The 17,829-nt window shown below is 32.2% G+C and overlaps 1 protein-coding gene across 2 annotated transcripts in view; it reads right to left on the bottom strand.

Moving 5' to 3' along the window:
• Positions 1-17,829, bottom strand: part of LOC127719332 (phenylalanine--tRNA ligase beta subunit-like) — a 46,223-nt gene that overhangs the window by 23,184 nt on the left and 5,210 nt on the right. Inside the window, exon 1 of one of the 2 annotated variants that reach the window (XM_052225391.1) lies at positions 2,885-3,076. The exons of the other annotated variant lie outside the window; for it this stretch is intronic. Within the exon in view, the coding sequence (XP_052081351.1) occupies positions 2,885-2,942 (58 nt within the window). The 5' untranslated portion in view covers positions 2,943-3,076. Of the gene's footprint in view, positions 1-2,884; positions 3,077-17,829 lie in introns of those variants that run through there. 2 annotated transcript variants of the gene reach the window in all.

The following is a 17,829-nucleotide window of genomic DNA, read 5'->3' on the forward strand; positions in this document are numbered from 1 at the left end:
ACTTCGGCCGTCTTACTCAGTGAATATCAGTTTTTCAAAAGTCAATAAAACCGCATATCTACCTCATCAAAAGACAGTACTTGTATGATATCAACCCTCATTATTTACTTCAAATATTAAGAATAACCTCGCCAAATAACTTGAGTTGATATCAAGCAGTTCCAATTCAAACTTGTTCTGAAATCTATAACCCTTGCCAAAGTGGAGCGTCTGTTTAGCTGTGCAGGATGTACAAGTGTGCAGCCACGTCCGGTGAGAATGGGAATGTAACAAAAAATCCAATGCCTCATGTAAAGAGAGTGCCACACTCCTTGCACATTAAGAACCTAGCTTTGCAACACCTCTTTGAGGGGTTTGTAGGCAGCCAGTTGCAAGGCACAATTTATTGGCTTATCCAATATACCAGTGGGAGTCATAATTTCCCCACCTTTATTCCAGAACAGGACCTACATATTGAATTTATTGTTAATTTGTTCTAATCCTGAACATGCATGAAATATTTGCCACTGGATGTTAAGTAACCAACAATCGATTAATCCTCTGTTGTTAAGGATGACAAACTAGAACATAAAATTCTGTAAAATAATTTTAACGTTTCTTGTCTATTTATAATGTTATTTTCATTTACATCAAGACATCACTAAGTCTCACTTAAAATACTCATAACACCTTAGTTCAATTAGAATAGAATAGAATAGAATTTTTTTATTCACCAAATTAGGGCCCCAGGAGGACATATAGCATATAAACAATATCATTATTAACAATAACCTATGCAATGCAATCTTGACAATAGATATGTAACGTGTAATAAAAAAAAAAAACAAAGAAACACACACAACAAAAAAATAGCAATATATTATAATTCAATTAATATTATGTTGACATTGCCTCAAGTGCACCAGGTAAGTGTATTTTGACTTTTAGTTCAACTTTATTAACATTTAACTATTTCCAAATTTTGAAATCATTTAAAGATTTTGTTTGAATAAATTTCTCAACTGAATAACAACCCACTTTAAATTTTCTGTAAATAGTTGTTACAATGTATATTAGTTTTACTTTCACTTTACATTGGTTTACAGGAGTGACAAGTCCTACTTTCATTTTTATGTACAGTTCTATTTTTACCAACAAGTCATAAAAATTCAAGGAACCTAACTTATTTTTATCTGTTGGAAATTTTATTTCAAGGAATCATAAATATTCAAAAATCCTTACTCAGTGGTTTTTTAAACTAATCAAATAACAGTGTCTTTCTCTACCTACAAATGTTATATTTAAAAAAATGCCATTTGCTATTTCTTCTATGCACTAGCTATGGACATGACTGAGGAAAGTATTGAAAAAGTTAATAGTTAGATAGCTCTTCATTTTCTAATTTATTAAGAAGTCATTACATAAAATGAGGTACAAAGACAATAAACAAATAATTTGCAATACTGTAACAGTAACCCTTAAAAACTTCAAATGATTTAAAAGTGAATATAAGAACAGAAATAAGCCTGAAGACTTTTTTTATACATGTTTTGTTGATAAGAATATTATAAAATATCATATTTTATTCAAATATTCAAAATTTGAATAAACTTTAACTATCAAAAAGACTTCCAATAGATCAGTTGGTCTTAATTAAATTATATACCCGGATCTGGGACCAATAGATATTAGTCCCAGCCCACATCCTATACAATTTTGTATTACCAGTGTCATATTCTTAAAATAAAATGTTAGTGCTGACTGCTGTAGACACATTTTCATTTGTTAATATCTGTTATCTATATAAATTATATGCAGTAACTAAATGTATTCAATCAGTTAAAATCTATTCTAAAGATTATCCTAGTGAAAAATTTAAGATAGGAGTGAAAGATTAACTTATAAGAAGTGATTAACACATTGTAACACACTTAACTTAAGGGAACACATTTACCCCCCTTCCCTTCTAAATTTTGTTTTTTGTTTTGTGGTTAGATTTGCAAAATTTCCACATTTATTGTTTACAATTCTCTTGTTTATATAAGTTTTTCTTTAATCAAAAACCCTTACAGTGACTTAGCTTGTTCTTTCTTTAACATTGTCTAAGGAAAATAAGTTGTTATAATTACCGACTAATTTATCTATGGACTTTTCAATGTAACTGAATGAAAGATAACTGTTTGTTTTTCATAAATTTGGTATAAATCAACTACAATATTTTGCATTTATCATGGTCTTGACAAAACCCAGCTACATCACATTTCAAGATTTTTCAGTTTTCATTTTAGTTGGGACTGCCTGTTCAAAGCAATGATTGCAGTTAAAACTAAACCTGTATATATACATGATATATATATGCAATTGTGTTTGCATCTTATTGACAACTCAAGTTAATGCCAAAATGATCAATTTTGGAGAAGACGTTACAAGTTACTAAGTTGTAAAACTTGTGTCTGATCTGTTTGTCATTTTATACAATAAAATATGTCCAAACTAATTAATTTTATTAAAAATACAAAAAAACAAAATTTACAGTTTGTAAGTTTACATAGATATAAGAAGATGTGGTATGAGTGCCAATGAGACAACTCTCCATCCAAGTCACATTTGTAAAAGTAAACCATTATAGGTTTTTACGTAAATTGTCATCCTGCCTTTTATTTTTGTCAAGTTGCTCATCCTGCCTTTTTTTTAACTCAAAAATCCTGTCCTGCATTTTTTTCTTCAAATTTCATCCTAGCCCCCCCCCCCCCCCCCCAATAAAAATCAAATGGTAGCTCCATTAGGACAGGTGCAAACAAATGCAGCAGTCTGTTATCATTTTCTTGAGTAAATGTACTATTACAATATTATTCTTAGAAGTATAATTTAACATGGTTATAATAATAATTTTTGAATAACTTACAATATCTCCTTCCCAAAGCCTTGAAAAGAAGATCCTTCTTAACTTCTATGGTCGGCATAGCTCACGTACCAAGATCCCCTAACAGACAGACTTAACACTTTTTGCATACAACAAAAAACACCTCGATAGCTTAAGATTTGTCCTTAGAATGAGGAGTATCATACATTCCTAAATATCTAAACAAATGAATGATGCAATCAGGCCTACTTTTGTTTTCCAAATTTAGCCTTTTTTCTAAATAATTATTGATTTTTATAAAAACCCATTAAAACCAGCCAAAAAACGTATACTATGCTAACACATAAGAAAATATATGCAACCATTTAAATTCTAAACCATATTGTCAATTGTAAGCTGAGCCAATTGCATTGAACATTTCATATCATATTATATTTTTGAAAACATTACCTGTTGTTTAACTATATATATATACTGAACATTTTCAAAAATTAATATTTCTTCTTTTAAAAGTTTTATTGATTTAAGATCTTAATATGAAGGAAGTTTTCTTGGAAATATTGAAAAGTAAAGATATTCTTAAATGTAAAATTTCTTGGAAAAACCTCAATAACAAACTTTACACATATGCAATAATGATATAAGTTTTTAAAAATCTATACAAGTAGCTAATATAAAACATGATGATAGCTATTAACATGATAGCTTTAAACAAAGCTAATTCCACTAAATTAGAAAAATTCAGGAAAGGGCTTTATGATTTATATATGAAAACTATGTTAGTACGTATAAATAAGTACTTGTACAGGAAAAGGTTCCACTCTTAAAGTTAGACGTATGCGTAACATGACTATTGAATGTTTTTAAAATTTTATATAAATCGTCACTTCCATGTTGACATGCTAAGTTGTACTGAAAGATTGTAAATACAATTTTAAACATTCCAACATTGTAAATATGTATAATCATTCTATACACAAAATATAGTTGACCTATTGCTTATAGTACATTGTATCTGAGAAATAGACCAAACACAAAAACTTAACATTGACCTGAACCATAAAAACAAAGTCAAGGTCAGGCTATGCAAAAAAGATTGCTGTTTTCCCCATACCCTGTCAGATCTGTTTTTATCCTTCACGTAATTCTTTTTTTTTACTGAAGAAAAAAAGAAAGAGCAAGACTCTCTTTGAAGACAATAATCATGATCATGATGCTTTAATTGTCTGATAATGTCTTTAAAAATGTTTCATTTATCATTCTTAAAGTTGAGACATTAAAGCGTATAACACAATTAATATCAAGAAATAATGTCAAACAAGGTTTTTTTCAAGAATTTCCTGTCAAAGCAGGTTATGAAAAATTGCATGTATCTCATTTGATTTTGGTCCAAAAATTGAAATAAAATAAAGAGTATCCGGCCAGCAGCAATTTAAAATTTTCTTGTGTTAGGGGAAACCAACATTCAGTTTTTAATAGCCTCAGATGATACCTGCCAGACGGACATGTAAACCTTACAATTATTCCATACACCACATATAAAGGACCTACTGCTTAATGTATTTGAGAAACAGACCTTAAATCATGTAACTCTAACCTTGATCACTGATCAATGAAATGAGGTTGAGGTCAGGTGAAACCTGTCTGACAGACATGTAGACCTTGCAAGTATTCAATAGACCAATTACTATTATAATTGTACTTCATGAGAAAATGCCATATTTGATTGGTTAATACGAGGGGAAACATTTTACTCTATCCCATGGCTCAGCGGGAGAATGTTTTTTTTTTTTTATGTCACCCTCTCCTGCAGACAAATCAAAAAACGATATTTTAAAGGACAATGAATTGATTTACAACAATAATATTAAAGACAATGCTCCAGTCCTACGTTTCGGCCTCCTGACCTTTATAAAAAAAAAAATTTTGCTTCACTTTTGTTGTTTTCCTAATAACTGTAATGTTGTTATGTACATGATGTTATAGTTAATAACTTTGAATTTACAATTTAAATAAATGTGGATAGTGTCCACATGTGGACACAGATGATGCCCCCGCTTCCATATCATATAGTTATAAAGGGACATAACTGAAGGACGGTAAAAGTGACGCTACCCAAATTTGAACTTGATCTGAGTTTTGTGGTAATAAGCATTGTGTGCAAGTCTCATAACATTTGGTTAAGGCTTACTTAAGTAGAGAACAGAAACTAAAAATTCAGCAATTTTTCTATTTGTAAACACACATAACTCAAGAACGGTTGTGTATAAGTTTTATAACATTTGTTTGAGACAAACTAAAGTAAGAGAACGGAAACGAAAAATTCAGCAATTTTTATGTTTATAAAGGGACATAACTCAAGAATGGTAAAAGTGTCGCCACCAAAATTCAATCTTGATCTGTGTTTTGTGGTAATAAGCATTGTGTATAAATTTCATAACATTTGGTTGAGGCAAACTTAAGTTAGAGAACGGAAACTAAAAATTTTGCAATTTTTCCATTTATAAAGGGGCATAACTCTAGAACGGTTAAAGTGACGCCACCAAAATTCAAACTTGATCTGTGTTTTTGGTAATAAGCATTGTGTATAAGTTTCATAACATTTGGTTGAGGCAAACTCAAGTTAGAGAACGGAAACTAATTTTGGGACGTACGTACGTACGTACGTACAGACGGACAAGGGTAAAACTTAATGCCCATGCCACTACGGCGGGGGCATAAAAACAATAATGATGACAGAACGTTCAGTATAATAAATTAAATAACACTGAGAGGCTGATAGAGCAGATTGTACCCCTTGCCTCAGTTCACAATATTTTCTCAGGGTAACAATCTGCTCTATCACCCTCTCACCTATGTCTTATTGAAAAGTTCAATATGACGATGATGGACGCCAAGTGATGGCACTAGCTCACATAGCCCTATGAGAGCCGAAAAAAGGAGAGAAGATAACAAGGGACAATCTAAAATCATAAATCTAAAAAAAACAGACAAAAAAAGTATTGAAATGTAGAATATTATTTTTATTTTTATTTCACTAAAAATTCGTAAGGGTTCCACAGAACCCAGTGTCTCGCCTACTTTTTCTGTTAATCGCAAGCTCAACAAAAATGAGGAAGTAAATCAATAAAAATATTCCTCTTGATACTATCTTTTGATTGTAAGAAGCTTCTGTCCAAGTTTGGTAAAAATCCAGGATATAATAATAATAATAATAAATAATAATAAATTCTTTATTTAAAGAGGGTAAACTCAGTTAGTTACATTAAACTAATCTTCCCTGAGGCCCTCACATACAAATTACAATACAATCAAAAACAGATATTTACACATAGTTAATTTACAGTCAATTAGTTCAATGTAATATTACTAACATGATAAGATATAAGGCTGTTCAAGATGTACATGTAGTCAAAAAATCAAATACAAATAAAAATAAAAGAATATACAAATACATTGTAGAAAATATAATCTTATCAGGACTGTGTTAGGATAGTTTATGAATCTAATAAATGTTTAAAAACTTTAACCACAGAGTGAATGTGTTGTTTCCTGGCAGAAAATCTAAGTCCATTTAAAAGAAAAATACGGAAAAAATGGATTTATTTTTTTACAAAATTTCCTTCTAGATACTAGCTTTTGATCATAAACAAGCTTCTGTCCAAGTTTGGTACAAATCCAAAATAGTATAAGAAAGTTATTAAAATTTTAAAAACTTTAACCACAGAGTGAATGCGTTGTTTACTGGCAGAAAATCTAAGTCCATTTAAAAGTAAAATACGGAAAAAATGGATTTATTTTTTTACAAAATTTACTTCTGGATACTATCTTATGATCATAAACAAGCTTCTGTCCAAGTTTGGTACAAACCCAGGATAGTTTAAGAAAGTTATTAAAATTTTAAAAACTTTAACCACAGAGTGAATGTAATATTTCCCGGCAGAAAAACTAAGTCCATTTATAAGTAAAATACAGAAAAAATGGAATTTTATTTCTACAAAATTTACTTCTGGATACTATCTTATGATCATAAACAAGCTTCTGTCCAAGTTTGGTAGAAATCCAGGATAGTTTAAGAAAGTTATTAAAATTTCAAAAACTTTAACCACAGAATGAATATTTGTGGACGCCGCCGACGACAACGAAGCCGACTGAATGTAGGATCGCTATGTCTCGCTTTTTCGACTAAAGTCGAAGGCTCAACAAAAATGATGAAACATTATGGAAGGCTTGGAGGAGTTGTGTGTATACCCATATTCAAAGGTATTGTGGTGAGAAAAAAAGTTGGTGTATCAGTATTGTATCAAGTTCAGAAAGATAATCATTATTTCAGTTGATAAAACAAGCTAATCTCTTCGACTTTAGGATCAGGTTCAGCATGTTCAGGATTCTGAAAGGTGATCAAAATTGGGTAATGAAGGATTTCAGGAGATGGAAGATATAAGCTCAACCTAATCTTCTTCTTATTCCAGCTTAAGAACAGGAGTTGTTGCTGACTATTTAAAGTTCAGTAGGGCTACTTTAATGTCAGACACACACAGATGAAGTCCATAATAAACATGATAAACGTAATATGGAATTCAGATATGAAGGCAGACATGTTTATATTGAAAATAAATCAGTATTATGGTAAAGTTTCACCAGCAAGAAATTATTTCTTGGATATGTCCTGGGATATGAGCACATAATAATAATATAAGAACAATATGTGATAACTCACCAGGGTTTATTCAGGTGACACAGCAATTATACACAAAATACAGTAATAACAAGCATTCTGTGAGTATTGCATGGCAATACAGTCCCCTTAGTACCTTTTAAAATTCATTGTATTGGAACAAAATTCTAACTTGATCTATAACTTGTCATGGTGTAAACTATATATAACAAATATCAAGTCCATATCTTCAAGCATGACAAAAAAAAGTGTTGAAAACTGATCATTTAAGTCCAAGGACCATAACTCTGCACATTATCATCAGACCGGAACAAAATTCGAACTTGATTTGTAACTTGTCATGATAAAACTACATAATAATTTTCAAATCAATATCTTCAAGAATGACAAAAAAAAGTGCAAAAAACTGATTATTTTAGTGAATTTTCTAAGTCAAAGGACCATTACTCTGCACAAAATCATCAAACCGGAATAAAATTCAAACTTGATCTGTAACTTGTCATGATAAAACAATACACCAAATATCAAATCAATATCTTCAAGCATGAAGAAAAAAAGTGTGGAAAACTGATTTGCCGGACTGACGGATGGACAGACAGACTGACAGACAGACAGATGGATGGAGTGCAAACCTAAAGTCCCCTTCTACTTTGTCGGTAGGGGACTAATAAACAATCAATGCAATCAATATACAATCAATACATGTGGTTAGAGGTGAATAGTCAGAATGTTTCATTATGCATATTACGTCATAGATTCATGATGAGGTACATATGAAACATGGACTGGTTCAGTACTATATATTGGTGTTCAGCACCACAGATGTATATAAAAAAAGACATATATGTCTGTCATATTTGTTTTTCATGATTTGTTTTGTTATAAATTAAGCCATTAATTAGTTTTCTCAATACGTTTGATCCATACCATTTTCATTACCAGAAATACTCTTTTACTATACTCTGATTTCTCAAGTCATTTAAACGTTTTAAGGGCTCACTGTATTCCTGCATCTTTGAACTTATAAAGTAAAAGACCACTATCGAGATCGTTGCATTTCTATCAAAAACTTTAGTTTTTAGTGAACATCATTAGTGTGTTTCTGGCATTGTCACTTCCTTCCCATGTTGAGCAAGTGGTTGAAAAAATGTAATGCTTCACCACGAATTTTTCAGCAAATTGAATTCCTATAATTGATAATCAGTACTGCTGTCATTAGAGAATTGTTAAGTACCTACAGCACAAACATTATTTCTAGTTTATCCTGCACAATAACAATCACAAAGAAGCTTGATGAACTTTAATAGTGCAAGGATACCATAAATGACATCACAAAGACGCACATAATTGACGAACTTTTCCTTGAAGGATGTAATTCAAAAGTGGTCTATTGTGACTGCTTGAAATTTTTCAAACACTCGTCCTTTTTCTTATGTATATAATCCAACCCTGCCTAAAGAAATATATTAATTTTATCATTTAAAACAGTTATTAAGGCAGTCATAAGGAAAAAGTAAAATCACAAAAATACTGAACTCTGAGGAAAATTCAAAAAGGAAAGTCCCTAATCAAATGGCAAAATCAAAAGCTCACACACATCAAACAAACGGATAACAACTGTCATATTCCTGACTTGGTACAGGCATTTTCTTATGCAGAAAATGGTGGATTAAACCTGATTTTAAAGCTAGCTAAACCTCTCACTTGTATGACAGTCGCATCAAATTCCATTATATTGACAATGATGTGTGAATAAAACAAACACATAATAGGTAAAAATGTCAAAAATAGGTGTACAGCAGTCAACATTGTGTTATAATCTTAATCAATATAAAAACAAACAAATATGTAACAAAAAGGCATATATAGACAAAGCATATTAGCAAAAATTAAAGACAAGAATACACAAATTTACCATAGCACAATAACACAATGACGGGATGTATAAGTACCAAGCCACGTCATATGTATCACAGAAACACAAAAAGGCATATAGACAAAGCACATTAGCAAAAATGAAAGACAAGAATATGAGAATTATCATAGAACAACAACACAATGACGGGATGTATAAGTACAAAATCACGTCAAATGGATATCAATAAAAACAGACCAAACAGTAAACAAAGTAATCAAGGTTGGCAAAAACCCGGCTTTTATGAGTATTGCCCAGCCCAGTGGGAAATATTGGAAAAACCCGGGTTTTACTGGGTTTTAGCAGGTCATACTGGGCAATACTGGGTAATAAAAAATACTGGCCTGAATTGTAAAGAGGATTCAGTGATCAAACACAAATGCAATACATTTAAGATATTTTCATAAACATGATAAACATAAAATTGAGAATGGAAATGGGGAATGTGTCAAAGAGACAACAACCCGACCATAGAACAGACAACAGCAGAAGGTCACCAACAGGTCTTCAATGCAGCGAGAAATTCCCGCACCCGGAGGCGTCCTTCAGCTGGCCCCTACACAAATATATATACTAGTTCAGTGATAATGAACGCCATACTAAACTCCAAATTGTACACAAGAAACTAAAATTAAAAATAATACAAGACTAACAAAGGCTAGAGGCTCCTGACTTGGGACAGGCGCAAAAATGCGGCGGGGTTAAACATGTTTATGAGATCTCAACCCTCCCCCTATACCTCTAGCCAATGTAGAAAAGTAAACGCATAACAATACGCACATTAAAATTCAGTTCAAGAGAAGTCCGAGTCTGATGTCAGAAGATGTAACCAAAGAAAATAAACAAAATGACAATAATACATAAATAACAACAGACTACTAGCAGTTAACTGACATGCCAGCTCCAGACTTCAATTAAACTGATTGAAAGATTATGTCTTCATCATATGAATATCAGGCACAATCCTTCCCGTTAGGGGTTTAGTATCATACCATCATAACATATATGAGAAGAACATAACCCGTGTCATGCCAACAACTGGTTTTTAAATAAATGTGTTTAGTGCCGATGCAAAGACCCTATAAGTGAATCAATATTAACGCCAAAATATGCAATCTTTAATGACCTGACAACAGTATCGTAACTATATCCCTTCTTGATAAGTCTATTTAAAGGTTTTGTTAGTTTCAGAGGTGAATACTGACATTTTTGTGCTTTATAAAGAATATTTCCATAAAAAATTGGATGTGAAATACCTGAACGTATAAGAAGTCTGCATGTTGAGCTATATTTACGAATGATGTCCTTATACCGATGATAAAATTTAGTAAATGTTTTGACTAGTTTGTGATATCGAAAACCCTGGTGTAATAATTTTTCAGTAATACATAAATTTCTCTCGTTAAAATCTAAAACATTGTTACATACACGAGCGAATCGTACAAGTTGAGATATATAAACACCGTAAGATGGTGACAAGGGAACGTCACCATCTAAAAATGGATAATTAACGATAGGAAATGAAAAATCATCTCTTTTATCATATATTTTAGTATTAAGCTTTCCGTTAATGATATAGATATCAAGATCGAGGAAAGGGCAGTGGTCATTGTTAGTATTAGCTTTATTTAAAGTAAGTTCAACAGGATAAATTTCTTTAGTATACATACTGAAGTCGTCATTATTGAGAGCCAAAATATCATCCAAATATCTAAAAGTATTATTAAATTTGTGTATCAGATGTTGTTTCGATGGGTCTTTACTGATTTTTGTCATAAATTGTAACTCATAGCAATACAAAAAAAGGTCCGCAATAAGTGGTGCACAGTTAGTCCCCATTGGAATTCCGATAACCTGACGATATACGGAATCTCCAAAGCGAACAAAAATGTTATCTAGTAAAAATTCAAGGGCATATATAGTATCAAAGCATGTCCAATTGACATAGTTTTTTTGTTTATTGCTACTAAAAAATGACCTAAAAGAGTTTGAACATATATATTCACATTCTGACTTTTTAAATGCCCATTTAATTAGGTGTGTGAATTTTTTCTTAATGAGAATGTGAGGCAATGTGGTATATAGGGTAGAAAAATCAAAACTTTGAACAGATTCAAAATCACCAATATATGCATGCAATTTATCAAGTACTTCCAACGAGTTCTTGACACTCCAAAAGTAATTAATTCCACTATTTTCGAAGGCCTTATTTGAACAATTTATTATCAGGTTTTTGATTGTACCAAGTGTACTGGTAAGAAGAATAGACAATTTAGTAGTGGAACAATGGCTTGAAGACGAAATGAATCTATATTTGTAAGGTATTTTGTGTAGCTTCGGAAGCCAATACATAGTTGGGACTTTCATTGTATTTGGTTCTGCTTGTAAAGCGGTAGCTAAAAGTTTATGTTTGTTACAGATGTCGTTTTCTGAAAATGGAGTCAGTTGGAATGTTGGTGAATTGGTGATTTCTTTTTTCAGAACCTCAATGTAAAATTTACGTCAAACAATAATAATATTATTAGCAGCTTTATCGGCCGGGACAAAAACAAATTCCTTGGCTAGTTCTTTTAGTTTATGTTTGATACGAGAAATAGGTTTATTGTGGTTATTGTTAAGAGTAAAATGTTCTTTAAAATGTTGAATACGTATATCAACTATGTTCATTACTGATTTAAAAAAAGAGTCCAAAGATTTTTTGTCAGCTTTTTCCCGTTTTATCCATTTCAAACAGTAAGTATGGAGTGAGTCGTGGATGATATTACGACACTCATTCCAATTAATAATTGACGGGGGACGATATTTAGGTCCTTTACTGAGGAATGATTTTAACTCTCGGTCTTGAACGATGTTAAGATCTCCTGTTATAACATGGGAAATGGGTCCATAAATGTATTCGGAATTACTGCAATTACATGAAGTAGGTGTATTTTCACTGATATTAACATCTTTACACAATTGGCTATAATTAAACACAAATTTCCGGGTAGATTTCTTGTAAATATAACAAATAAGAGGGAGCTCAGTATTATCAAAATATCCCGGAATTTGTTCTTTAACAGAATGGTCGTTAAAAATACCGGCAATATTTACAAAATCAAAACCTTTATTGACATACTTAATTTTAATAAACTGTTTTTTATGATCTTCAGGGCGATCAATTTTGTTTGATAGTTTGATTTGTCTAGATTGGTCAAACTGTTAATAAAAAGCAAAAGAATTCCTTTTTTTTCAAATATACATAACTAATATTAACAATTAACAATTACCTGTAAGAAAAATTACTATTAAGGGAGCTACCATTTGATTTTTATGGGGGGGGGGGGGGGGGGGGGGGGGGGGGGGCTAGGATGAAATTTGAAAAAAATAGGCAGGACAGGAGTTTTGAGTAAAAAAAAAAAGGCAGGATGAGCAACTTGCCAAAAAAAAAGGCAGGATGACAATTTATGTTAAAAAAGTCGGGACAAACTAATAAAAAAAAAAGGCAGGACCGAATAGAGTGAAAAATAAAAAGGCAGGACAAAGATAACAACTAAAAATTTTTCATCCTAGCCCCCCCATAAAAATCAAATGTTTAATTGCTCCCTAAATAATGTATATGTAATTACATCACTAATTAATAAGTAATTATTAGAAATTACAAAACAAGATCATACCAGAACTAGACCTTCAAAATAAAGAAATAACAAAAGCTACACCAACAGAAATTGAGTCTGCAATTAGGAAATTAAATACAGGAAAAGCTTCTGATGAGAACGGCATCGTACCTGAACACTACATACATGCCATTGACGTTATCACAGATGAAATAATGGAATTTTGGCACCCGTCCTGAAAAAGAAAAAAGATAAAACTACCTGGAAACTACAGAGGTATTGTAGTCACTAGTATTTTCTCAAAGATATTCGAAACAATAATAAAAGACAGACTAGAACCTGAGCTTTTTCCATCACAAAATACTCTACAGAGAATATTTCACAGAAGGCGCATCAAGCCTATTTACAGCCTTTATAGTCTCTGAAACAACTATGCTATACAAGTTCCTAAAGATTGTATTAGAACTATTAACATTGGATGCAGAAAAAGCTTTTGACACTGTTAGCCATGAAATAATGCTGAACAAAATGTTCCATGATGGCATCTATACCATCTATACCAATATGACACTGCAAGTTAAATGGGGAGACCAAACAACCCAACATGTCAACATACAACAAGGAATACGTCAAGGAGCTAAACTATCTACTCTCCTGTACAAAAGATATAACAACACTATCCTAAACGCAATCACAGGCAGTCATCTGGGAGCAATGCTAGGTACCATCTGCGTAGCTTCGCCAACCTGTGCCGACGACATTGCACTAATGGGAAAACCACAGGATATACAAGCAATGCTCAACATAATCGAATTCCATATTAAGAGAGACATGGTGAAAATAAACCCAGAAAAATCAGAAGTCCTATGTACATCTAAAGGCAAGAACTACCAGCAAAAAACATACACCCTTGGTGAGAAACAAATCAACAGAGTAGACAAACTAAAGCATCTTGGTATTACAAGGAATGTCAAAAGCAAAGTAAACACTGATGATAGGCTAAAAACTGGTAGACAAACCATATGTGCACTTCTAGGATCTGGCCTACATGCACGTACAGGAATGTGCCCGCTAGTACTCTGCAAAATCTGGAAAACATATGTAGTCCCAAGATATCTCTATGGTCTGGAAGTACAAATCTGCACAATAGCTGATATATATGAGCTGGAAAACTACAGAGAAAAATATTTAGACAATTCCTTAGTCTACCTGAAAGGACTGCATCCTCTGCCCTCTATATTCTCCTTGGAGCGGAACCAGTTGAAACTATATTAGACAGAAATATGCTCTCTTTATTTCTAACAATCTCTCGGCTTGAAAATGCAGTAGAAAAGAAAATCCTACAATGTGAACTAGAAATTGGAAAGGACTTCACAGAATCATTTATAAACAGAATAGGAAAAATCTTAAATAAATACAGTCTGCCAAATCCAAAAGATATTTTAGAAAACCCGCCAACAAAATGCAAATGGAAAAACATGCTGAAAAGAGCCATAAATATATACTGGTCAAATATCTGGAAAGAGGAATGCCTAACAAAAACAACGATTAAATATTTGACAATCCAAGAAAACCCTACTGAAAACCCACATAATATCTGGAAATCTGTCAGAAACAATCAGAATGACATTCAAAAAGCAGAATTCAAAAGTAGGCTAATAACTGGAACCTACATGCTTCAAACAACTAAAGCATAATTTAGCAAAAACCAAATATCTGGAATATGTTAGCTATGTACCAAAGCTGAAGACGACATTAAGCACTTTTTGCTGGAATGTGAGTCTCTGGAGAGTGTTAGACAAAAACAGATGAACAAACTTCTATCTTTAACCGAGTCAAAAGGGGGAGGAGGGTGGTAAAGCTAATTATAAAGAGGAGGATGTGCTTCAAATTATAATGGACTGCTCAAAGTTATCAACAACTACCTTATCCCATATTAAAGCAGATGACCTGATAGAAATAGAGAAACAATCTCAAAATTTCTGTCACCAAATGCATAAGAAACGCACCGAAATACAAACACGATGATACATTAATTAGAGGCTGAAGTGAAACTGCTGAAACATCCAATTACTTCTCTTCAAGACACCCAACAATATGAATTTACTATATCCAGCTCTACAAACTAACATAATGCATATATACAAAACAGGAAAGATGGACCAAGCAGTCTGCATGGAATGCCAAGCTAACTGCCTCCATCTACGACTAGATTAGCTGCTTACATAGATCTAATTATATGCTTAGACCTTGGCAGGGGATCACCTTATATTCAAATTTTACGATAAATGATAAATTTTTAGTTACTGATATATTTTACTTTTGGTAATCTCATCTAAAGCTGATACCATACTGACACAATTTAATCCCAATCTTTTTGTTTTGTTTTAATCAACTTATTTTTACCTTTTTATCCTTTTATTTTTATCCTTTTTCTTTCATATTTTAAATCCTTTAACTTATTAAACTTATGATAGAAACATCCCATTGTCTCATTAAAAGGAATCAAAATGGTACTTAAATCATAAATTTTAACCTAGGTAGATTTATAAATGATGTAAATAGCACATAATTTTAAACACTTGTTTTTAAAAATTCACAGTCTTATCTGTATATAAAGTTTTTTAAACTTAAGCACCCAACCGCACTGTGTAAATATCCTTGTAAATATTTGACCAAGCATTAAATTAAACTCATATATCCCAAGTGGGAGTGCTCCGATATATAACGGAGGAAAATACCTGTACAGCTAGAACAGAACAGAATCAGATTAGAACACCGATTTGTTTATGTAACAATAAATCAGCCTTTTCAATTCTATAAGTGTTAATGACATGAACCCTTAGGTTGTTTATTTAGCAATATGATTATATAACAAATAAAATTTACAATTCACTTGAACACTGCAATATCAGGGAATTTTTTTTTCAAAGTTTGGATTATTGAAACAATGCTTGGAAATTAACAAGGTATCCTAAAATGTGCAAATCTTGTATTCTGCCTACATACATGAATGGAATTAGTGGAGAAGAGAATGAAATTGAATTTTCAAATGACTCTCAATGGTTATCTGTATAAAAAGTATATATTTAGCTATAATACTATGAAACTACAACAAGTCTTTACTATTATGTGTTAAAATAAGCTTAAAAAATCATATTGCCCAGAATTACCCATTTCTGGGAGTATTACCCAGCCCGGGAAAAACCTGGTTTTCCCACCTGGGTTTTCCCGGGGGTAATACATTTGCCAACCTTAAGTAATATTCATAAAGACAAATAAAAGAATACTATAACACGTTATTAAGATGATAAACAACGTCAGTACCCAGAATCTATACTTCAAGACCATCGTGTATTATTTGTGAAGTTGATAAGGAATATTTATCAACAAGGTCTTCAAGTACCTTCCGATGAACTTTTTTAGAAAAATGACGAGACGTTCTTTGACATACCCCAGGTTAATCAACTTTCTGCTCAGACACTGGTGACGTTTACAAAGTCTGAGTAGGAGCTGCAAGCTCTTGAATATCGAATAAGTTTGGAAATGTATATCCCATATGCAGGTGAAGTTGGTATATTGCTACTAAGGTGGGGGAAATTGATAATTTCAAAATTAAAATCGTCTCGTTTGTCATAGATTCTGAAAATGAGGCGGAGGAAGCCGTGTCTGTTGTTTCTTTAATTTCAAGTTCTGGGGGATATATCAATGGAATCCAATCAGGAAAGTTTGGATTGTTAATGGAAAGAACATTATCAATATATCTGAAAGTGAAATTAAATGACCTGGCTTCTTTGATCTTCTTGTTTTTGACAAGTGTCTGAAGGAACTCTGATTCATATGAAAATAAGAAGAGGTCGGCAAGGAGAGGCGCACAGTTCATTCCCATAGGAATGCCGACAATTTGTTGAAAAAGTCTACCTCCAAATTCAACAAATATGTTGTCAATAAAAAACTCCAGCATACTGATCACTTATTCCTCTGTGTAGCATGTTTTACCTTTTTGTTCACTATTAACAAAATAAATTTATAGCATATATGATACCGTTTTTATGTTGAAAAGCGTTGTGGATTATTTCGTTTAGACGATTTTTCAATTTCACATGGGGAACGGTGGTATACAGGGTTGAAAAATCAAAAGTTTTGATAGAACTAATTCCAGAAATAGAACGAGATTTAAAATTATCTAGAAGTACTTTAGAGTTTTTTAGAATCCACATAATGTTAATACCACTACGCGATTAAACAGTTTCACAGTATTTCTGAAGACCCTCTTTCACTGCAGACAGAATTTTTGTTAATCTAATGGACAATTCTTTAATTAGTCAAACATGCAGATGAGCTGGCAATGTACCCTTGTTTGTACAGAATTTTGTGAAGCTTAGGTATCAAATACAAACAAGGTAAGTCCTATGATTTGTTGTTCAATGCAATGTTTATTGAAGCCATGAAGGACTTATGATTCGCCAAAATCTCATCCTTGACAAATGATATTTATCCCCATTAGAATATTCATCCCTTAGCTCAACATACTGATGTAGATTTTATGCCCAACCATGCACAAATACCTTCAAATAACGTGACCTAAAACCAAACATTTTGATGGAAAGATAACGATTGGAATCTAGCATATTTAAATGTTTCACATCTTCCATGTACTCATGGGGCCTTTCATAACCGACTATATGAATGTGGTATAGATTTTCTCATTATTGCAGGCGTGCGGTTGCCTTCAATTGCTTACATCTACTTCATTTGAACTTGGATAGTTGTCTAATTGGCAATAACACCACATCTT

This window comes from Mytilus californianus, unplaced genomic scaffold, assembly GCF_021869535.1.
Source record: "Mytilus californianus isolate M0D057914Y unplaced genomic scaffold, xbMytCali1.0.p SCAF_11, whole genome shotgun sequence".
NCBI classification, from domain to species: domain Eukaryota; kingdom Metazoa; phylum Mollusca; class Bivalvia; order Mytilida; family Mytilidae; genus Mytilus; species Mytilus californianus.